This window comes from Cebidichthys violaceus, unplaced genomic scaffold, assembly GCF_023349555.1.
Source record: "Cebidichthys violaceus isolate CVI_PGR_0920_01 unplaced genomic scaffold, fCebVio1.0.p SCAF_37, whole genome shotgun sequence".
Taxonomy (NCBI): domain Eukaryota; kingdom Metazoa; phylum Chordata; class Actinopteri; order Perciformes; family Stichaeidae; genus Cebidichthys; species Cebidichthys violaceus.
This window is the reverse complement of record NW_027176561.1, coordinates 1,041,711-1,064,403: the sequence shown is the minus strand read 5'-3', so window position 1 is coordinate 1,064,403 and position 22,693 is coordinate 1,041,711. Positions and strand designations below refer to the sequence as shown.

At 46.3% G+C, this 22,693-nt stretch overlaps 1 protein-coding gene across 2 annotated transcripts; it reads left to right on the top strand.

Moving 5' to 3' along the window:
- The first annotated feature begins 2,547 nt into the window (after nucleotides 1-2,547).
- zbtb7a (zinc finger and BTB domain containing 7a) lies at nucleotides 2,548-19,772 on the top strand. 2 transcript variants are annotated; one of them, XM_068725985.1, is made up of 4 exons: nucleotides 9,233-9,330; nucleotides 12,532-13,098; nucleotides 13,854-14,782; nucleotides 16,993-19,772. In XM_068725985.1, exons 1-4 carry the CDS (start codon nucleotides 9,310-9,312, stop codon nucleotides 17,429-17,431), a joined length of 1,956 nt encoding a protein of 651 aa, XP_068582086.1. In that variant the 5' UTR covers nucleotides 9,233-9,309; the 3' UTR covers nucleotides 17,432-19,772. The 2 variants fall into 2 exon arrangements, 1 of the variants encoding a protein (XP_068582086.1); XR_011104716.1 differs by lacking the exons at nucleotides 9,233-9,330; nucleotides 13,854-14,782; nucleotides 16,993-19,772 and adding an exon at nucleotides 2,548-2,841 and having other exon boundaries at nucleotides 12,532-12,619.
- The last annotated feature ends 2,921 nt before the right edge of the window (nucleotides 19,773-22,693 follow it).

Below are 22,693 nucleotides of genomic sequence, written 5' to 3'. Positions count from 1 at the left end.
GACTACAAAAAGAAACAGGGCAACTTCGAAGAGATTCAAATGACTAGAAAAAGACCCAAAACAACTACAAAGAGACACAACACAACTACAAAGAGTAACTACTCAAGAGACGCATAACGGCCACAAAAAGGGGCAAAACTTCCATTGTCAAGAAAATAATAACAACAAAACAATTACAAAGTGACACAAAACAACGACGACACACGCAATTACCACAAAGAGACCCGAAACCACAGAGATGCCTAACAACAACAACAACAACAAAGACTCTGCATGCTTTTATGTTTTGTGACTCTGACATGGATGTTTTTTAGTGTCTAACAATGCTGAATAATCTTGTAACAATGCAGCATAATCTTGTCTTTAGTCCATGTTTCTATTTAACATAGCTATCCCTCATTGTATTTGCTTTGTGTGTGTTGAATGTGGGAGCCTCTGTGTTGTCTTGTTAGTACTTGACAATGTAGTACAAGAGTCTCCTGAATGATGATACTACTTACATTAATATTCTCACTTCTTTCATTGTTTCTGCACGCATTGTAAAGGGTCAATATTGCATAACTTTGTAACTTATATTCTGTTTTTAGGTTTACTTTATAACATCTGCCTCTTGGGACTGCAGATGAAAAATAGCTAAACTCTGGCGCATTTACAGCAATGTTTTTATTAATGTGCACTGTCCCTTAACAAATAAACCAATAAATAAAAAAATAAAAACACAAAACAACAACAAAAAGAGGCTAAATACCTCTGCCTTGCTCCTAAAGGTGGTAGGGCCCATTGTCTCATAATCCTCACATGTTTTCATTCATAGCAACCTGGATGACTTTGATAATTCTCTGAAATGTTTTACCATAGATTCTATATAAGAAGGCTTTTAGTCGATACTCGTTTCTGATTGGCTGACAGGCGTCTGACAAATTCACATGAAGAAAACGAACCTTCAGTAAACGAGCTAGCTACAGTTCGAGAGATGAATTACCACGTTTTCTAACTTAAAACTTGGTAAGTGTTAATTTTAATACATATTCATAAAATATATTTTATATATTATATATATATATTTTTTTTACTCGACCTTCACCTCAGTTCAGCGTCGAGCAGCTAACGTTAAATGAGTAACGTTAGCTAGCTAGCTTACACGAGGAAGGCATGTTAAAAGTTACCGTGAACTACAAAAAGTAACTGAACTTTAATGTTGACATTACAACCTAAAAGTTAACGTTACTGATGCAGCGAGTACTAGCCGTTTCCTACTGACGTCAGTACACGTTACTTTAACGGTTTCAGACTTTATATCTAGGTCAAATGACGATCTGAATCCAGGGATTCTTGCTAACTGTCTCCTAATTTTTGGCTACGCAGATGTGATGTCGGGTGTCTGGACTTGGAGAGGACCAGTTTATATCGGACTGAGAGACGACAGCGCCGTAGCATCATCTCAGCCTCCATGGATGTATAAAGACGCCTCAACTAATTTTGACTGAGGCCAAAACTGAATAAGAAGGCAAGTGGTGTAAATATTCTGCATTTATGTGACAGTGTATCCTGCGGTTTTTTATTTCACTCAGGCTGCAACTTATCCACCTGCATCCTCTTCACTTAGCCTGGCAAATTACAGCAAGTTGAAGTGCCGCCATACGTCCGCCTGCAATTCATGTGAGCTTCTGAAGTTTTAGAAAGCTGCCATTTCCCTGCGCTTAAAGCAGAGACGGTGCTTAACAGTGCCCTCTAAGGCAGAGGGTGTGTCACTACCTCGCCCTGCCAAATAGCCCCTTGATTCCTCTTGATGGTTGTCTGTGCAGTGCCAAGCCAGTGCCAAGCCCTGCTGCACTGTGGGACACGGCTCCTGCGAGACTGGCGCAGGCAACGTTGTGTAAAGTATTGTTTTCAGTAGTTTGTGCATGAAATGCGTGACTTTAACGGTGCTTTCAGACGGTGTGTTGGGATGATTTCTGGTGCAAAAAGAATCATCGAATACATCTTGTGCTCCATCCCACTTGTACGTGGTACAATGGCTGGCTTGCACTCACCGAGGGGGCGTGCGGGTGGGCGGTTTGGAAGTGGCGCAACATCAAGTGCAATCGCTTTTAAATTCACACATGGGCTCTTGCCATTTCCCACTGTGGATAAGACATTTGTCGACTTAGTAATGTCTCCTCTGATGCCTCACCTGTTGGAGCTTGGCAGGTATTGTGTACAGAGACTGGGCCGAGCCAGAAAGTATATCAAGGGGGTTGCTGGCAGCCCCTACTGTATGTGCAGGAATGTGCCATGGCTTGCTATTGGGGTGGGACACCATGACCTCAGGCAATAGAAAGGGTGGGTGCGACTCGACTCGCATAGAAAAGGAAAGGAGCAGTGAGACATGAGGTGGGTGAGAATTAACAAGAGTTACAGTTCATTTACCCTTAAACCAAACATCTGAGTGTCCACAGATGGGAGACAATTGGCTGACAGTTACGGTAAAACGACAGAGTGGAAAGGCGTGGGTTAATGATTTGTGTCCTCTCCAAATGAGTTTACGACTTTGACAACTGTCCACTTTTGAGCGCAAAATAAATTTCCACTTCACTTTTGTTTCACAGAGGCAAGAGGGAGAGGAGACGGAGGGGGAATGCTGTTTCTTTAAGAGAGAGGGAGTGAGAGTGAGTGAGAGAGAGAGAGAGAGAGAGAAAGGGAGGGACCTCTTTGCCCTCCAGAAACCAGGAAGGGAATTGAGTTGATCTGCTGCTGCTTGGTTAGCGCATACGGGGCTTTAAGCTGCACAACAGTGAGAGGGAGAGGAGGAGAGGAGAGGGCTGAGCTAACCCACAACAAGCTTCACCACGGCCATCGCAGGTGAGCTAAAGGCACCCTGCCATCCCACCCACCACCCCCCCACCCCCCGCTGTCTGCCCTGAGCCTGACGACCAGAGGGGAGCAGGGCAGAGGAGGAGAGGAGAGAAGGAGGAATGAGGGAGGGGGGGCAGAAAGGAGAGCAGGGTGGGGGGGTTGGCCGGAGAGGAGAGGTGGGTCGCAGCAGTAGTCCCTACTCAAGGTTCCTCTTTTTTTTTTCTTTTTTTTTTTAAATCCTCCTAAAGTACTTCCTCTGTGCTGCTCTTTACCTCTGTGGGGTCTTCAGATAAAGTTTATAGGATGTGTTCAAGGCATTAACTTTTCAGGCAGGTGGAAACACTTAAAGGAGGAGGGGGGGCTCTCGAGAGGGGAGGGGGGGGGGGTACTGAACGAGGGGAAGGAGTAACCAAAAATAATTATATTGGACAAGGTATCAGCAATAGCGACAACTTTTGCGAGACAGTGGCGATTGAAATGCTCAGTGCGGGGCAAGTTGTGTGTTGTGTGTGCGCAGGGCATGTTGTAGTGGCACCAGACTGTTTGGAATAGGAATAAGTCATAATTTAGGTCAGGAGTTTTTAAGTGTGTCGGAAATGTCACTGGAGTGTGAGCCAATGAAAGAATCCACCGCTGATGTTACTGCTCTGACAGTCGAGGCTGAAATGTCTTCTTTTTTTTTTTCATACGAAGCTCGGCCCTGTTTGATGGCTGGTCTGTACTTTAATACCTGGCAGTCTGCTAGCAACATACTGTAGTGTATAATTCAGCCCTGAGTGCTTACGTTAGAGCAGGCTTGGAGATAGTGGGGGTGGTGAGGGCAGAGAGAGCTGGGACTCGTAGTCCACAGCAAGGGGCTGCAAAGCAGGTCGAATGATTTTCAGAACTCCATATCCCAGAGTGCCTTGCCCTTGGCCATCCAGGAAAGGGAACAACTGCCAGCCTATCCCGACAAGGAGGTGTGGTGAGTGAGCAGCTGTCAAACCAATGAGAGCAGGGGATGCGGAGCCGAGTTGTGGGCTAAAACCGGAGGGGGGGGGCAGCGCTGGTGGTGCTTGAGGGGGGGGGGGGGGGGGGGGTCTGTTTGTGTGGGATCAGGCAAGGGCTTGCCTGTATGACTAGGGCCACTCGCAAGTTTCCTGTCTGGTAAAGCGCGAGCCCTGCCCAGAGACGGAGCAGAGCTGGCCGGCAGGCAGGGGAGGCAAGTAGGGCCCAGGAAACATTTTCTGCCTATTTGGTAAGCACTCCAAAGACACACACACACACACACACACACACATATACACACACATATACACACACACACACACACACACACACACACATATACACACACATATACACACACACACACACACACACACACACACTGTGTATTTAGACTGTGACTGAGAGGAGAAGAGAGGCGAGCGGAGGAAATAAATACCATAGCGTGTTGTGTGTGTGTGTGTGTGAGAGAGAGATGGGGCTTGATAGAGTTCAGAGTTCTTGACCCACTTGCAGATAAAGGAGGGAATGGCAAATGGGTCAGAGTGTGAGGTGCTGCACACAACGCTGCTCAGAGGAAGAGTTTGTGTCGCAAAGTTTCCCTCCGCATCAGGCTAACTTTGCGTTGTGCATTAGCGTTGTCTCCATCTCAAGGCACAATATTCTCTGAATGCTTTTGTCTACTGCTGTGATTAAATGGCTCCGCTGCTATTATTAGTAGAGGGTTCAAGATGAAGACAGTTGCACACCCTGTGCTGCTGCTTTTTAAAGTAATTCCACTAAAGCCACTGCATCAAGTGTTTGCTAGACTGTGGAAGAGCGATCGCGTTGACAGCTGACAGAGTACAGGTGAGGCGGTGAGTAATAGTTTGTTTGAGAAACCTCTTCCTGCTGAGGGGAAGAATATGTGGCACATCTTGTGACAACTGCGAGGGTACGCTGCATCCATGCAACATTGGAATGAAACGTAAGCCCTGCTAGCTATGCTGGAGAACTTGTGTACTTGCTGATTGATTTAAATGTTTTTCAGCTGCTCACACCATGGTCAATCTCATGACATATTTCCCTCCCGATCCACTTAACCCCTTTCCTTAGCAGCATCTCGTTAAAAGCAGATTCTAATCTCGCCCGTGCTGTCGCGCTTGCTTGTGGCTCGTGGTTTAAAGACTTCACAGGAACCCTGACTGCCTTGCTCGATAACCAGATGCATATTTTTTGGCTTTCGCATACTTGTTCAACCCGTTTTTTTTTGTTTTTTGTTTTTTTTTAAACGTGTGGGCACGGAGAGGGTACAAGAAGAGCACGACACACGAAGACGCCCAAATGCTGGGAAAGTGTTAGGAATGCGTTTAAGAAGGCGGTAGAAGAAAAGGTTCAATGTCACAGGCAATATTAGTTGCAGTAGTATTGCCTTCGTCCTGATTCTACCCCTCTAGGCCACTTTCAAGGTGCCACTATAGAAGATTAGTATAGTTAGCTCAAGTAAATTCCAGCAAGAGGTTAAACTAGGACGCCATATGTGTTTGTGTGTGTGAGTGTGTGTGCTGGTGTGCATGCGTGCGTGTGTGCGTCTGTGTTACCAACAATAGACTCCAGGGGAATTGCAGGGGACTTCAGTGGCTGTGGGCAGGTCCAAGACACCACCCATCAATTTGGCGGTGAGGCTGAATACAGTTTGATATTCCTGTATGTTTGTGCCTCCACCACCACGGCCTGAAACTAGCAGGTTCAGACAGACGGAGAGGACAGGTTGCGTGATGTCGCCGTGGCAGTTTGAGGCTTTTATTTTAGAGTGAAATGTTGGCTGTATACAATGCAAAACATGTAACGGTCATTACGTTGGTTCAAAGTTTTTGTTTATACGGTTAATTGATGCATCGGGGCCCGTATGGTGGAATCAAAACTTCAGTTGTTTTGTACTTTCATACCAAACAACATAATTTCTGTGCTGCTTTTCTATCTTTATATTTCCATTTGTAAAAGTTGAAACATTTTTTGAATCCTTTCATCTGCCTCTTCCTTGGTGAATGCAGCTTCACTTCCCCCTAATGTTTGGTTCCCCTGGTCAGCTGCTCAGTGTACCACAGCTTCCAGCCTGGCAAGGCAGATAGACAGACCCCTCTCTGTTGTTTTTCTGTTGTTGTGCTGAAGTCTAGGGGGAGTAAAGGGGCTTCTTCTGTTCTCTTCTGGGACATTTATTATGGAGAGGCTAACACAACCTGATCAAATTAGAGTGTGAGAGGAAGAGGCTGGGATGTTTTTCAGATTGCGGGTAGAGCTACACTTGGATTTTTGACACTTTTTGGACTTGGATGGTGTCTTTTGGGGATAATTGTAAATTGCAATTGTGGATTTTTACATTTTCAATATATAGTATATATATCATAGATTCAGGCATTATAACCGATTTGTTCTAATGACGTTGAACACTGTAGTAGAGATGTACCAGAACCTCCTTGTAATTACTCAACTGTGACCAATCTGTCTGCATGTTGATTTAGTGAACTGGTTTAGGATGACGCGGCAGAGAAGAGGGGTGGGTTGCATTGAAGGGACGCCGAGACAACGGGAGGGTGGGTGGGTCTGCAATGCTTTGCCTTCTCAGCAGTGGAAAGGGGAAGTGGGTCCTGTGGTGGGTTACTGTGCACAGTCTGAGACAGAGATGGAGCAACGATGAGATGAGAGCGACAGATGAGAGGAAGAGAGAGAGAGAGGGTCAGACACAGAGAGAGGGTGGGGGGGGGGCTGGTCATCTGATAACAGAGCGGGTTCTGTTACACGCCTGTCAAAGACTCCCAGGAAGTCCTCTGCTGCGCATGCACAGAGCGGCGCTGGGCACGATGGGCCCGCGGACCGACCGACCGGCCCGCCCGCCTAGGTCGACGCCGCGTCGGGTCGTAAGCGCCGCTTCTGGAGCCATGTGTAGGATTCCGTTACGCTTCCTGGTTGGCATCATGGCAGCGTCAGAGCGTGTTACTCAAGCTAAAAGGAACTCAGACCGTGGATGTGGTTTTGTTACACTGCAGCTTGTGAAAGGCTACTGTCCCAAGACATGTCATAGGACTTGAGACTTCACAATGAAAAGACAGCAGTGGAACTGGCATGCAACTGAAAAAGGGTTCAAGTTTATGGCTCTTATTGATATAATATTTACTTAACAAAAACGGACATTATGAAATGAATGAATTAGTTGAATGTTGTGTTTCTCCGTATGGAGTGACTAGATGAATAGAAATGCACAATATCATACAAAAGCCTTTGCATGAAATACTATCTTAATCAAAATTATCACTTTTTACTGAGAATCCTACTTAAGTTGTTTGTATGTTTGTCTCAACTCTACTGTAATTTTTTGATGCTGTATGTTTCAGCGGAGTGGCATTGAACTACTTTACATGATCACATTATGTTTCTGATATTTACATATGGAGCAGTAGAGTATTACAGTATAATGAAATCCAACACCACAAACTACAGACTCAAAAGCGACCGCAGAGTTATAATCACCATATTTCTGTTATTGTGTCAAAACTTGAGTTTGGTAAAAGTAGTAAGTCCCAGCTGTTGCACTGGATTAAATTACGATGTGTTTTTTCTGTTGCTGTACAGTTGGTCTGACTGAGACAAACGGCATGAAAACAAAATCCTGACACGGTTAGAACAGTGTGAGAGTTTCCACGAGTAATTAGCAGCAGCTACAGGTTCAATTTTTCTACTTCCTTTGCTATCTGGAAGTGCAAACACAGACCTTTTTATGACATCATAAAACCCCCCCGCTAGCTTCCTCGCATTAAACTTTGCTCAACTTGTGGGTGGTGACCTTCCCTCTTATGGAAGCAGGTTACACCAGGTAACAGAAGTGAGTTTATCATTGACATCTGAGCCGGATTCCTCGGCATCTATACTGAACACTGAGGACTTACGCTTGAGCTCGTGAGTTTTAACGCCCTGCCTCGCCCACTACCTTTTCACTGGCATTGTGTCTGCGTTTTGGCTCCACTTCCTGGTTCGTTTTTTTTTTTTTTTTTTTTTTTTTAGCAAAAACTGCCAGGCCTAGACCAGCCCATGCAACTTCAGTTTTTATCAGTCACTTGCCCTCTTCCTGCTTCTCTTCCAATATGACCAATCAGGTTTCCTTCCACCACTGGCACCAGCGAGTCACTTGGCAGTGGCACTTGCTCAAAATCCACTCTTCCAAGGAACTGCCACCCTCCCCCTCCCCGTTCCGATTATCTTGCATTATCTGGGTCCAACCTTGAACCCCTCTTGACCCGAGTAGGTGATTCCCTCTGCAGCAGGGTGGGGTCGGCAGGTTTTGTTGCCTTTTAAACGGCAGTTTAAGACGTATTTCTGGAGCACTTAATTCAAACGCTTGCATGCGTTAAGTTGAGTAAAACTGTGAGTATCCTGATAGAATTGTTCTCTTGTAAAAGCACCAAGATAACAATTCACATGGTGACATAAAATCAATAAGTGCGCTGTATTTTAGTAGAAAAATGTGGCTCACCTGTGCTCCATCAACATTTAAGGTTTGAGGGATCAGTGATTCAGTTGTTTGCTCTGATTACTCATGCTTAAAGTTTGGTTTCTCACTAGTTATGAGTTGTGTATTTTTTTTTTATTTCTTTTTGCAACTGAAAATGTTAAATAAAAAGAGACCAAAGGGAGGATATTTGCTTTTCTATTCAGTAGGGTTAAATCAAAAGTTGCTGCAGTGCCCATTTAAATACCTGATGTTTTGTTGATAGTCTGATACTAATCATCTACTTTTTGCTTTTCTAGACTTCAATAAACTATAAAGTGCCAGTTAGGTATTTCTTGTTTCTATCTAAGAATCATCTGAGGTTACACAGGGTTAACAGTTTGTTCCTTTTGTATTTAGGAATGACTGGTATGAGTCAGCCGAAGACAGAGATACTCCCAGAGTGGAAATTCTGCTGTCCTTAGATGATACATCTCAGGCATTATGAAAACACTTTTACTAACTGCTGCCACAGCCTGATGTCAATGTGTTTGTCAGTGAATGACAAGAAAAATTGGGTGTGACTGCCTTGGCATGGATAGTAAGAACACACACACACACACACACACACACACACACACACACACACACACACACACACACACACACACACACACACCACAGTCATCTGAAGTAACAGTAAACTGGTTTGCAGGAGACCGGTGTGGGTTGTTTTGTTCCTCAAGTGTGACTTTGATATTGCTGGTGTGTAGGTATATATGGGGGGTGGAGGGATGTCGCGGATCAGGTGAAGGTGAAGGGGGCGGAGATGGGTTGGTCCTGTGTTAAAGCAGTTGTTTGACTTGCAAAGCAGGCCTGGGTGCTCTTTCAGTGGGCATCGAGAGAAGGAACCTTTCCTGGAAGTGGAGCGCCAGGGACTCTGAAAGCTGCTGCACCGCGTTGTGCTGGGTTGCGGGCCTCGTCACCCACAGGCATGAATTAGTGATAAGGAATGTTTTTAAGCCATGAGGAGGTGTCGGGATCAGGTTTGTTGCACTGTGTTTCCTCTCTCTCTCTCTTAGTGCTCTTTGCGGGGGTCATTCGGGGACAGAGTAGTCCCTCCATGCGTCGAATCGCATTTGTGCGTGTGTGTGTGTGTGTGTGTGTGTGTGTGTGTGTGTGTGTGTGTGTGTGTGTGTGTTTTATCTCCTCTCAGCTCAACGTCTTACCCGACAAAGCCGTGACCCAGGGTCAGCTATATGTACGGGGGATAACTCGCTACACAAGCTTGCAGCAAAGCCGGGTCTAGTGCAGGTGCTGTGTGTCTGTGTATAAGAGAAGAGCAGGTTGGCTCGGGTCTGGATGGGCTCACAGAGATCTATTTCCACCTGTGAAGGACGTGACCAGTAGCCAATGCGGTTGCCCTTTTTGTCTTGCTCTTTTCTTCCATCTCCTCCCACTCTGCTCTCCCTCTTCCTCCCTCTCCCTCCTGGGCCCATCTCTCTTTGTCTCCCTCTCCTCAGCATATTGAAATGAGGGCTTGGGTAATAAAATGTGCCATGTCCGACGGTCCGTTTTCATCAGAGCTTTGTGCGAGACGTTGGCAGTGTTTGCAGAGGCTTTGTGGTCAGCTGCCCATTAGAACTTAATTGAGTTAAGGTGGACGTACAGTACGGAGCGGGAGGCGGTGGAGCCGTTAAACATTTTACTATTAATCAAACGAAGCAGTACCTGTGGTTATTTGACTGAACAAACTTTATCATAAAACATAAAAAAAATGTCACTGAGCCATTTGGAGGATCATGATGTGTTTGAACAAACGCCCGCTCTCCTCTCCTGCCCGCCTCTCTAGAGAAGTGTTTTATAACAGAGCCGACATGTTGCCAGATCTTAAGGTGTGGAGATAGGCGTTTCTCTTTTACAAGTATCAGAGGGGAGAAAAAGGAGAGGTGAAAACAGGTAGCATAGAGGAGAGGCGGCCAGGTTAGGCAGGTTTGGTAGTGGGGTGTAGCGTACAAACATACCAGGAGGGCTGATCTGAAGGAATGTCATTTGAATGCCTCGCTCTTGTCTAGAGCGACGCACTCGATGCACCCTCCCCGGCCTCACCCCCTGCTGGGTCTCCCTGGCAGATGGAGAAGGGTGGAGGGGGGGGGGGTTGGAGCGGTTGGATGTCCTGTATGCTGTGCTTATGTGCGTTTTGTCCGTTATTGGCGTCTCCGTGATGTTACAGTATATTTGCTGTACTGTACGTGTGCGAGTGTGTTAATGGAGAAATCGAGGATGGCTTGTTCTGATGAAACCCCCCTCCCACTGCGCAGGCTTCAGTCGATCGTTTTAATCCCCCCCCCCCCCCCCCCACGTGAGCGAGGGGACGGCCTTTCCTGAAACTTGGCACACACTACAGGGTGGGGTAACCAGCTCAGACCGGATTGACAACCTCCCTTTTTAATACTGTTCCCTCGCAGCTTGTTGCGTGTCCTCTTCCTCCTCCTGTGGAGTTTTTCCACAGGGTCTGCTCTGGCAGCAGCACCCCCCCACCCCCCACCTTTTTTCCTCCACCTCCCTCGCTCCCCTCCCCTCCCCAACTCTTGACTGACACAGAGTGAACAAGCTGCACAGTCCAGCTCCCAGCATGCACTCTGATCCCCGCTGCCCTATGCCTATCTGTCCTTCACGTCCTCTTATTTGGTTTCTTGCACGACTGGATACACACACACACACACACACACACACACACACACACACACGTAAATGTAGCCGTGTACAAGGAAACAGCCACCTGCCTACACAAATATAGCACATAAACATCCTCACTTAGTCATTCATCCACTCGCAGTGTTTCATCAGGCAACATGCCTGGCCAAAAATGCATTCACAATTGTTGCGAGACACCAGAATCCCTCATTATTGCACATTGTCACACTTGATGTAGTAAATCTGTAAATGCACCTGTTGTGCCAGTCGATTTGCTTTAAAATCAGCTCCGAGCTGTTGTGATGTGCACCACTGTAGTGTTGCTGTGTATCTCCAGTTACCTCAGACGCACGCTCAAGGCTCTCCAGTCCAGAGAAATGTTTTGAATTGTCTTGTTTTATGCCGCTGTTTTACGTGAGCGACTCTTTACAAAGAAGATTAATGCAGAGTTCAACATATGTGGCAAATATAAAGTCTATACTGTGAAGTTAAATTTCAGGTCAGGCACTCACAGAGCACAGAATGATTAAATGTCTTAGCTTTAATTAGTCCTTTTTGGGTATAAGTAAGAAATCATGGTGAAGGATTTTAAAGGCTGGGGGTATAAAATCACATATTTTCATTAAACTGTCAATGTGAAAAATCAGAAGAGACGTTTTTGCATTGCTAATATGCGGAGTACTAAAAATCACTTTTTTAATATGCTGAGGACTAAAAAATCAACGATTTTATTTAGAGACTGAAAGGATCTGTACACAGTTCACTTGAATGACGGTTATAAGCATACGATGTATAGGGTTGAGGAACAATAAGGTTCAACTCATTATAGCGGTATCTCATTGTCATTTGCAGTTAGTCTGTGTTTTCCAGATGTCGCCATGATTTTAAGACTTTTGTGACTTTTGACATTAAATCTTTTTTTTTTTTTTTTGTGACATCTTTGAAAGCTCATCCATCAAAAGACTGATTACCAACCCTGTCGTACGGCTGGTCACAATACTGATTGGCATGCAACCTGATATGACCCCACGTTGTAGATTGAGCTAAGATACTTCAGAGTCTATATGTGAGCATTCTGTCTATATATGTGACAATGTATGCTACTATTGGTATGTTGGTATCTATGTGGTTCTTACGTATATGGTATCAGAGGGGCCCCTGGTTTAGATATATAGAAAGACTTCATCAGGATATGAGGAGGGCCATGTTCCGCCAAGGGTTCATTATATTTATTCATATATATATAATGTATACTTGTCTGTTTCCCGGCTGTGGCAATAAAATCTTGGGCTGGAATCGATTGGGTTCAGTGTTCTTTTTAATCATCACAATTGATGTAAACCCCACACTTGTACTACTTAAGACTTAAAATTGTCGCGTCCTCACGTTTTTGTGTGTACCGGGTTGTGTTGAGGAGCATCCCGGTGTGACTGTGGTGAATCAATAAATCAATATTCCTCTCTCTTCCTTAATCCACATAAAGAATGTCATGAACTGATCTATTATTTCCTCTTTGTCTCTCCCCTCCATCCCGACTCTCCTGCTCTCAGACAGGCAGACGGACAGACGGCAGGACGGATACACGGGTGGGGGCTGTGCTAGGCGGCTCGGCGGCAGGCTGGTGGAAGATGTCGTCAGGAGCCGGTGGGAGGGGTGGAAGGCGGCTCAGGGGGACGGCGAGCAGCGGCGGTGGTGGAGGAGGGAGGGGAGGGGCAGGAGAGGCGGAGGAAGGCCCCGTGGGGATCCCGTTCCCTGAGCACAGCGCAGACATCCTGGGCAGTCTGAACAAGCAGCGGCTCAGCGGCCTGCTGTGCGACGTGCTCCTGGTTGCAGAGGACCGGGAGTTCCCGGCTCACCGCTCCGTCCTGGCGTCCTGCAGCTCCTACTTCCACAAGCTCTTCACTTCGGGGGCCGCCGCCGACCAACAGAACGTCTACAACATCGACTTTGTGGCAGCAGAGGCTCTGGGAGCGTTGCTGGACTTTGCCTACACAGCTACATTGACAGTCAGTCACAGCAGTGTGGCTGACATCCTCGCTGCTGCTCGCCTCCTGGAAGTCCCGCCTGTCAAGGACGTCTGTGCGCACCTGCTGGACACCAAAGTGCTCTCCCCGCCGGTACAAAGACCATTATAGATTTTTCAAATTTAAGCTTTGATTTGATCTGCTCTGCCTTAATGAGTTAGTGACACCGTAAGGAATCGTTGTAAGGGTTGAACGAATTTATAGCAAAGCACACTCCGTCTAAGAAAGCAGTTCATGCTAAGATGATGTGTTTTGGGACTGGAATAACTTGATTCCAAATGTAGTTCTCCTGCTTCAGCCACTCAGGGAATGAGGTGTCTAAGCATCATGCCACCCCCCTCATTAAATAGCCAGCATAGTCAAGCTTACATCATGGCCTTTATCAGTCTCTCTCACCATGCCAAACACACGCCCACAGCCTTTGGGTTCAGCACTTACTCATTCTGAGCCAATAGCGTGTGTGGAAGGACGGCATGCTATTCTACCAACTCAGGACACAGCATATCGCAGCTACACTTCAGCATGATCAAGCGTAGCTGTGAGATGCACATGCATGTGCTCATGGGTATAATAAACCCCTGAGTGTGCATCCAGGATAACCCAGATAGGGATCTGTTTATGCTGATGGGCCTTACAATTGTAGATTTCCAGTCAGCCTTCACCTTAGCTGATGTGCTTCATAGAAAGTGACTTTTTTAATTATAGTGTTTTTCATTTCTGTCTGTACTTCTGTCTCTCTCTTTCTCTTTCTCTTTCTCTTCCCCTTTCGTTTTTTTTGTGCAAATTTTCACTGACTTTTAAATGTCTCCTACACTCACTCTCTTTGTTCCCCCGTCATGTTTCACTAGGCGGGCAGTGAGCGAAGAGATGAAGATGGAGATGAGGAGGGGAAGAGCAGAGGAGGCAGGGAGCAGGGGAACCGGGTGCGGGCCCGGGAGTACCTGGAGTACTTCCAGAGAGGGGCGCACTGGAGCAGCAGCTGCAGCACGCCAGAGCTCAGGGACCTGCCCACGCACCTGCACTTTAACCACGGTAATGGCGGGGTCCCCAGCAACGGGGCTCCTGCTGGCCCCGGTGAGTACTACTCCCCCCTGGCCCTCGCCTTGGCCCAGGCCCCCACACAGGAGCTCGAGGAAGAGGATGAGGACGAAGAGGAAGATGAGGACGGGGAGGCGCTGCAGAGGAACGGAGCGAGCCTGGGGTCGTCTTACTTCCCTCCGTCCCAGAACGGGCACTTCTACCTCCCCCCGGAGTCTCGGCTGGGGCAGGAGACGGAGGCGGAGGATGAAAGTAGGGAGGCGACGGCGAGGGAGAGGGGTTCTGCCAGTGCCCTCCTGCAGCAGATGATGGACTCCATCGAGAGGCAGAAGGAGCGTGCAACAACCGGGGAGGAACAGGGAGATGGGGACGACCCCGACATGGAATTTTACTTGAATTATTTTAACAGCACTCAGCACGAGGATCCAGCTTCTGCGGCTGTGACACAGGGAGTGCCGCCGCTCTGGTTGTCACGGGGCAGAACAGGCCAAGACAGAGGAGGAGGAGGAGAGGGGGGAGTGGGAGAGAGAGGCAGCGGGGTTGGAGGAGGAGGAGGAGGAGGAGGAGGAGGAGGTGGGGGCGGTGGCGGCGGCGAGAGGAAGATGCGCTCTAAGGCCTTCCAGAAATGCCCCATATGCTCCAAGGTCATTCAAGGAGCAGGCAAGCTACCCCGCCACATCCGAACGCACACGGGAGAGAAACCTTACGAATGCGCCATCTGCAAAGTGCGCTTTACCAGGTAAGCCCAATTAATGAAGTGACTCCCCCATGTCACATGCACTGATAGTCTTGGACTTGGCACTGCAGACAAATGGCCCAGCAGAGGGAAACACCACAGCCAGAAGTATTAGCGCTAACCAACTTAGCTTTGCATTAAGGAGGCAGCGCAGTGAATCTAAATGTTTACCGTGGGCTGACTGAGTATCCCCTAACCAGGCTTTTTCAATGTCACATTGTAGCCAAATGCTAATCAAAATGGCATGCAGAATATTCCAGCTGAGAGAGAGAGGGGATCGGAGTATAAAAGTTATAAAGGTCTGTTTTATTGGGACAGCCTTCATAGCAAAGTCCTGGAACTTGAACATAGGGGTCCTATAAAAGAAGGCCGTGCCATGGTAGTGTTATCTAGTGGAGGGCTGCTATAAAGTGCTGTGTTCTGATACAGAGGGGGATTACAGGTCCTGGATGGTACTCGGTGTGCTCCAAAGCAATAATTTGAACTTTTGATCTCTGGTTATGTTGATTATTGCCCACGGCAGAGCAGTTACACCACCACCACCATCCTCCTCTCTCCCTCTCACTCCTTTACCTCTCTAATGAAATCTGCCATGTGCCACTCAGTTAAATGTGGCTGGTCTACAGCAGTGGACTGTGGTTTCCCTGTATTTCGGAGTCCTGCCTTTTCCTTGAAATCATTCCTTTAATTAATTAATCAGTGGACTTGTGCTGGAAATAGATGCGGTAGGCTAGAAATACCCAGAACCTCTGCTGGCATTGCAGGTAGGGAAGACCAATCTGAATTTGCCTTCCAGCTAAATTCGTTCAGCAGTGGGAAGGGGGTATTGTAATCTTAATCCTGTTTGATCAGGGTTAAGAGTGTGCCTCGCACGTTAATAAATCACTCCTGTCCTTTAAATAATTCACCTCTGTCGGTGCCACTTTTTTTCCGAGGCTTCGGCCCCGTGTGTGTGTGTTTCTCCTCACTACATGTTTTTATTTTTTTATATTTGGGGCATCGTTTGTTCGGACCGGGATGGGTTGCAGCCGGTTTATTTGTTGCTTGTATGACAGCTAATCCACTTACATGGCGTGTGTGTGTGTGTGTGTGTGTGTGTGTGTGTGTGTGTGTGTGTGTGTGTGTGTGTGTGTGTGCGCTTGTGTGTGTGTGTGTGTGTGTGTGTGTGTGTGTGTGTGTGTGTGTGTGTGTGTGTGTGTGTGTGTGTGTGTGTGTGTGTGTGTGTGTGTGTTTTCAAATAGACTTGTCTTATACTTGTTTGTTTAGGAGCCCTCTGCCCCGAGTGCAAAAGGGTTAGACGATTAAAGAGCTAGAGAGCTAGGGAGATAGTAAGGGGGAGGAGGGGGGGGGGACAAGGACAAGAGTACAAGAGTCAGATGAGGGCTAAGGCGGCCTGATAAAGTTTGGTGGGCGGCGGTGGACCATCGCAAAGTAATTAAATGCTCCAGGATGTCATGAGATGAAGTTGAAGTCATAGTTTGCTCTTGTTTTAAGTGTAATTGATGTTTTTTGGAAAATAAGTCTTCAATATGAGCTATTTGATAATCTTTGAAGTGGCAACTGCTCTAATGCAAAATTCTATCACATTACAGCTCGTGGGGATAGAAGCAGGCTGTGAAATTGATGACGCTTTACAGGCTCATCTATATTTCAGTACGACTCGACATTAAACGTCAAGTTTTCAAAATGATTTTGGAACTGTTCAGCTCCAAGTGCTCATTTTCTATTCACAAAATTCATGCTTTTTTTTTTTCTTTCTTTTTTTTTGTCATCTGTCAATTGTTTTACGGCGTCGTCCTCAAAGTTAAACCGAAATCGTAAAAGTGGCAACTGACACGGTGCACATTGAGCTTTCTCGTCAGTCCACAGTTGCGCTCTTGTGTGCAGTTACACAGATAAAGATGTGAGGTTTATGGCTTCTCCTCAGTTGGCCCGGCTGCCCTCACAGAATAATCTCATTGGAAGAGATCCAAAAGATGTCCGTTTAATAGGAACTAAAACCATCCAAAGCATATTAAGCTGACCACTGTACATATGAGAATTAATAATGTATTTCAAGTTAATTATATATTTGCACATGACGTTACTTAGCTTGATTAGTAGCCGAAAAAGAAAACCTGAAGCTGGCTGCTTGTGCCGAGTGTATTCAGATAGGTGTGAGTTGATCGTCTGTGTATTCTGTCTGTGATTTTGTTTACTTTTCTTTCTTCCAGGCAGGACAAGCTCAAGGTTCATATGCGGAAGCATACAGGAGAGAAGCCTTACCTTTGTACGCAATGTGGAGCCGCCTTTGCTCACAACTACGACCTGAAGAACCACATGCGCGTGCACACCGGCCTGCGCCCCTATCAGTGCTCAAGCTGCTTTAAGACTTTCGTGCGCTCGGATCACCTGCACCGCCACCTCAAGAAGGACGGCTGCAACGGCATCCCGTCTCGTCGAGGCCGGAAGCCCCGGGTGCGAGAGCAGGGGCTCCTCGACACCCCCCTGGGCCTGCTGAGCCCCGGCTCCGACACGGGCCCCCCCGGGCCTCGTACCATCAGGGGACGGCGGCGCTTGGATGCGTCCTCGACGGCAGAGGTGGAGGGGGCTGCTGGAGCCCATGCACACAGTCCTCAGCTGCAGGATTTTGCGGGGGAGGCAGGGCCCTGAGACTGCAGGGGCGACAAGGACACTGCTGGACACCGTAGTCACTCTGCACCGCCTGTGAGACAGGCCAGTGAACAGAGAGGAGAAAGAACACACAAAGGCAAACTTTTAAAAAAAACAAAACAACAACTAACTATTCCTCTATAAACCAAATCAGGGTGTCACAAAAAATCTAATCTTTATATTTCTTTTTCCTTTTTGTTTAGGAAATGGAGTAGACTTGCAAGCACTTGAGTCGATTTATCTGTTGAAGAGCAAAGAACGCTTCAAATCATGTACCCATGACGTCCACTTTCTGGGCCATTTCTTTCTTTATAATATATTCGGGGTTTTATACATCGGCATATGTGCTTAGGCAAATGTATGATAGATACAAAGAAACGCGGAGCAACTATGCAGTTGATTTAGATTTTTATTGGTTTTGTCCTCACAGCCTTCGAGCTCTAAGCAAGGTGTCTATCAAGCACCTTCTGGCTGCTGTACGGGTGAAGCGAGGACAAATCCTCCCAGTGAAAACAACTCTTTTTCTATTCTTTTGCAGGTCTGAAATGTACAGTTACCATAGAAACAACATTGCCACAATATGGCATATGCAAGGAAAACTCACCACAATTTTGATGCAACAGTTTTTTCCTCTCTCTAAATGTTCCAGAAAGAATCAGACGAGGGTTTGATTGAAGTGTTACTTACTCTATAAAATGCATCTATGGTTTTTGTCTTATTGAAAAACAAAACAACAACAAATTCTCGTCGAGTCAAATCCACTTTACTGGGGGCTCTTCGATCGCAGGACTCTGGGAATATGAGGGGTGGAGGGTTTGTGTTTCTAAAGCACTACCATCGTCAATGTACCTGTTGGCTTTGACTACGTTGCCTCTTAACCCTCACAGCCCTGCTAATTTCAGCTCTTTTTTTTTTTTTTCCCCTTTTTGATTCTGTCTTAATTTTTTTGTTGTTGTCGTCGTTCCTTTTTTGTTGACTGCTTCGGGTACTTGACACTTTATAATTGTATACATGTATATACAGCAGGTGGTGATATGACATTAGTCCCCTCTTAATGCTGAGGTGTACTTACCAATCGGGTTTTTTCCTCTTAGGCTTGATGTCATATTTCTCACAGAGTGAAGCTTGTGGGTGAACGAGAAAAAAAACAACAACCCTGTGTGACTGTTCGATGAGAAAAACAAAACAAAAAAAAAAACATTGAGTCACCCATATGTCCTAAACTTAACACTTAACTTGTACAGTTCCTACCCAAAGGAGGAGGAGGAGGAGGTCGAATGAATGAATGTGCTTAACTTTGTGCAGTTTTTTCGGAATCTGTCCTTGTGTGACAAGGCGCGGGTAGCATTTAACCAACCGCAGGTTAAAGGAATGGCAGGGAGCCCGAGTGAGAGAATGACAAAGAGTACGAAGAAGAGATAGATGAGCATCTTTTTTTTTCTATGTTTGCACAGCTTTACTAAAGATATCCAACAGAGAGAGAGAGGGAGAGAGAGGGAGAGAGAGGTATATTTAAAGGAAGTGGGCTGGTGTTGGGGAGGGAGTGAGAGGAGGTTTATGTATCATGCTTATTCCAATCTTTTTTGCCCTAGGGACCACACAACCGTGAGGCAACCTGTACGATGAAGAGAGCAATAAATACCTGTCCAAGTTGGGAGGCCAAATAGGAGCGCAGCTGCAGCTGGTTGATGGGGGAGGGGAACAAGGGGAAGGGGAGGGGGATCTCACAATGTCTGTTGCATTCCAAAAAATAATCTCCCCCAGCTCAGCCACGTTTCCAGGCAGGAGGGGATCAAATCAGGCCTTTTCTCTCCCTCTGTAGTCCTCTAATGCCCCCGAACTAGCCTGGAGGGGATATTATTATATTAGAGCCTAGTGTTACTGTGGGTAGGACGCCTGGTGCTGGCAGTTTAGTGTGCGAGTGTGTTTATATGTACGCGTGTGTGTGTGTGTGTGTGTGTGTGTGTGTGTGTGTGTGTGTGTGTGTGTGTGTGTGTGTGTGTGTGTGTGTGTGTGTGTGTGTGTGTGTGTGTGTGTGTGTGTGTGTGTGTGTGTACATGTGTGTGTGCGTGGCAGCCGGGGTCGCTTTGGCCACATCATCACTGTGTGAGTCAGCCACGGCCTGTTCAAACATGCACCCTGAGCTGCCAGCCCCAATGCACTTTCTCTGTCTCTCTCACACACACACACACACACACACACACACACACACACACACACACACACACACACACACACACACACACACACACACACTCACACTCACACTCTGCTCACTGGGTCCAGGTATCCTGTAGAGAAGAGGGGGAAACACCAGAGCTGATATATCCGTTTGAATGTTGTAATATCCCCCCCCCCCCCCCCCCCCCCCCCCCCCCCATTACACCCTGTAATATTTGCAGTAGGGCTGCTGTAGTTTGACTATCAGTCCTTTTGCGTCTTAATTGGAAAGAGCCCGGTTATGAATGCACTTTGTTATTGAGGAGGGCACTTTTGTCAACGAAACGGGTACTTTGAAACAAAACCAGTTGCAAATGAGATCAGTCCTTTCTTCTGTCCATGGTGGTGAAGTTGAGCTCCTCCACCGGTTCCGTTCAGGTTTTTGAAGACAAGCTGCCAAAAGAACTGAAATATTCTACTTCAGATCTCTAAAAGAGACGCCGGGTCGGCTCCGATACGAACACGTTGGGTTCTGTCAGCTAGAGGAAAAAGTCTAACTGAATCCACGTCACTGATAGAACTTGGAAGTTAGTTGTCGCTGGAGTCTAGAGAGTTGTCTTTGCGTCTTAATGTAGGAGGAGGAGACAGACGAGGAGAAGAAGAAAGGACACTTGTGTGTGTGTGTGAGTCCTCATGCATTTTCTTTCAGTGCGTGTGTTGCTGGCTGGCGGGCTGGAGGGTCTCAGGACAAGCTTGGATAAACAAACTTTGCGTCTGCCCCATCTGTTCACCAGCTCCTCTCATAACTACACGTGTTCTCCGAGGAGCCGCAGCGATAATGGGTCCACGGCACCACGCGAGCAGAAACACCACATTGTAGAACAACTCATTGGACGGTTGCTTGTTTACTTCACGGCTCTCTCGGTGCACATTTGCATAACTCTTTGCGTACCCTCGTTGGTCGTTGTCAGGGGTTGGCTTAGGTCTCGATTCTATTTTTTGCTCCTCATGTTATGATAAAGATGGCGTTTTATTAATGCACAGTTTGACGCTCGCGGGCAGACCAATGCGAGCTGGGTGTGTGATCTTTATGCTTAAACCAATTTTGTCTTGATGTGGCAGAAGGTGAGACCTGTTCGCCATCTTACACTCTCTTTGGACCTTAATATCTTCCCCAAAAGTCTTATGTTTGTTGATTAACCAAAGCTGTTTTTTTGCCCTCAATCTTAGTCGACCGTAGAGATGTTGATAGTGTGTCTATACTTTATCCAGACTGGGCCTACCTGACTAAACCACACACAGATGTCCTCCTCTTGAATACATATGCAGACGTGTGTGTGTGTGTGCGTATGTGTGTGTGTGAAATCATACAGATATTAACTTGAGTTTGCTTTTCTCTCACTCTTTGTATCCTCGTAGACGATAGAATCAGAGGTTTAAGGATGTATCGGGGTTTTTTTTCTGTCTGTCTACACTCTTTCTTAAAATATCGTGTTGTGCTACTTTTTTTTTTTTTTTTCTAACAATCTTACATGGCTGTGTGCGTGTGCGTGTGTGTGTGTGTGTGTGTGTGTGTGTGTGGGTGTGTGGGTTGGGGGGGGGGGGGGTCATGGTTTTGGGTTGCTGTGCCAGGAGGGTGGGGGAAAATGGGTGCTTGGGTGGGGTTATGGATATAAAGCCTGATAGCACTGGAAATGGTGCTTTAGCTGAGAGAGCAAAAGTTTGCACTAATGTTTAATGTCCTTGTCCTGCTTATGGGAGAAGGGCAGGAGACCTCAGAAAGGCCTGCGAGTTTCCATGAGCACAGAGCAGTGTGGTTAATACTCAACGGCCTCTAAAAGAGTCCATCCAACCCCTCCACAGATATAATCATGTACAGTATATCAAGAAATATACAGACGTCCAACAACAACAAATACCAAAGGAGAAGAAATGGCTTGCGTTTAAGGCGTCGGACATTTTAAGCTACCGATCTCACGTTGGATTAATAGAGTTTTATTAAGTCTGAAGGCTCTTGAAAAGAGATCTTTTTGATGGACAATGGTGTGATAACTGCAAATTGTATTTGCTCTTCTTGTAAAGAAATATTCCAAATATACAACATTTAGGCACTTAGAAAGTAGCAACGCCTCTCCGAAACCTGTTGGAACATTTTGATTCTGTCCTCGTTCGATGGCTGAGGTGCGACTGTGTGCAGGTGCCAGAGATCTTAAATCCAGTTCTTTTTAAATTCTAGATGATGATGATGATGATGATGATGATGATGATGATGGGATTTTGTCAACCGATGAATAATGATATGAAATGCTAATGAAAACTGTTGGTATTGTTGAACACTGTTATTTTCATCATTGCAGAGCTGGATGGATTCAGTTTACTTTCTGAAAAGGTTTAATTGAATTTGAAATGTTTTCTAGTTGCAGCAGACTGGGACTTGGTGGCCTTGTCTGAGCAGCGCTAAGCTTGTTTTTATTTCTCTTTTTTTTTTTATTTTAATGTTTCCAGACACTTGTATTGTGCAGTGTGGGGCTGAGGCTCACTCCCACCAGGTGGACAACACAAACATCAAGGGCCACAGTGTGCCTTTTTATACGTGGGCAGGAGCTGATAAAACTCACTTCTTCTTTTTATTTATTTCTTTTTACCATAAACACTTTTCCTTCCGTATTTTAACAACACATTTGTAAAAAGCTGATTGGCTTGGTACTAAAAAAAAAAAGAAAAAAAAAAGAAGATAATTTAGCGGTTTAAGCTTTACTTGAATGAATTAATGATCACGCGTCTGTACGAGCCACTACTTCACACAGCTTTGTCTCTCTCCGGCTCCACTGGTGTGTCCCCAGCCTCAGCCCCAGACCGAGGTTACTCTGACCCAGGCTCTGCGGAGACGGTCTCACAACTCCATTGCAAGAGTTTTCCAAATTGACCTTGATATGTTGTTTTGTTTTGTTTTCCTTTCCTATGCTGTTATCAAAGAGTTTTGGTGAATCTATCTGAGAAGGCCATAAAACAAAGACGACCAACAACTATGATAACAATTCTAACTGTAAATAATCGAGCGAAGCGGGACGGGGTGACTGTTAATACGGAGATTGGTGGCGG

Coding starts and splice junctions, on each gene's coding strand:
- zbtb7a (XM_068725985.1), top strand. CDS start 9,310: ATGAGGAGGTGTCGGGATCAG. Junction 13,099..13,853: donor CCAAAGTGCTCTCCCCGCCG/GTACAAAGACCA, acceptor ATGTTTCACTAG/GCGGGCAGTGAGCGAAGAGA. Junction 14,783..16,992: donor TGCAAAGTGCGCTTTACCAG/GTAAGCCCAATT, acceptor TCTTTCTTCCAG/GCAGGACAAGCTCAAGGTTC.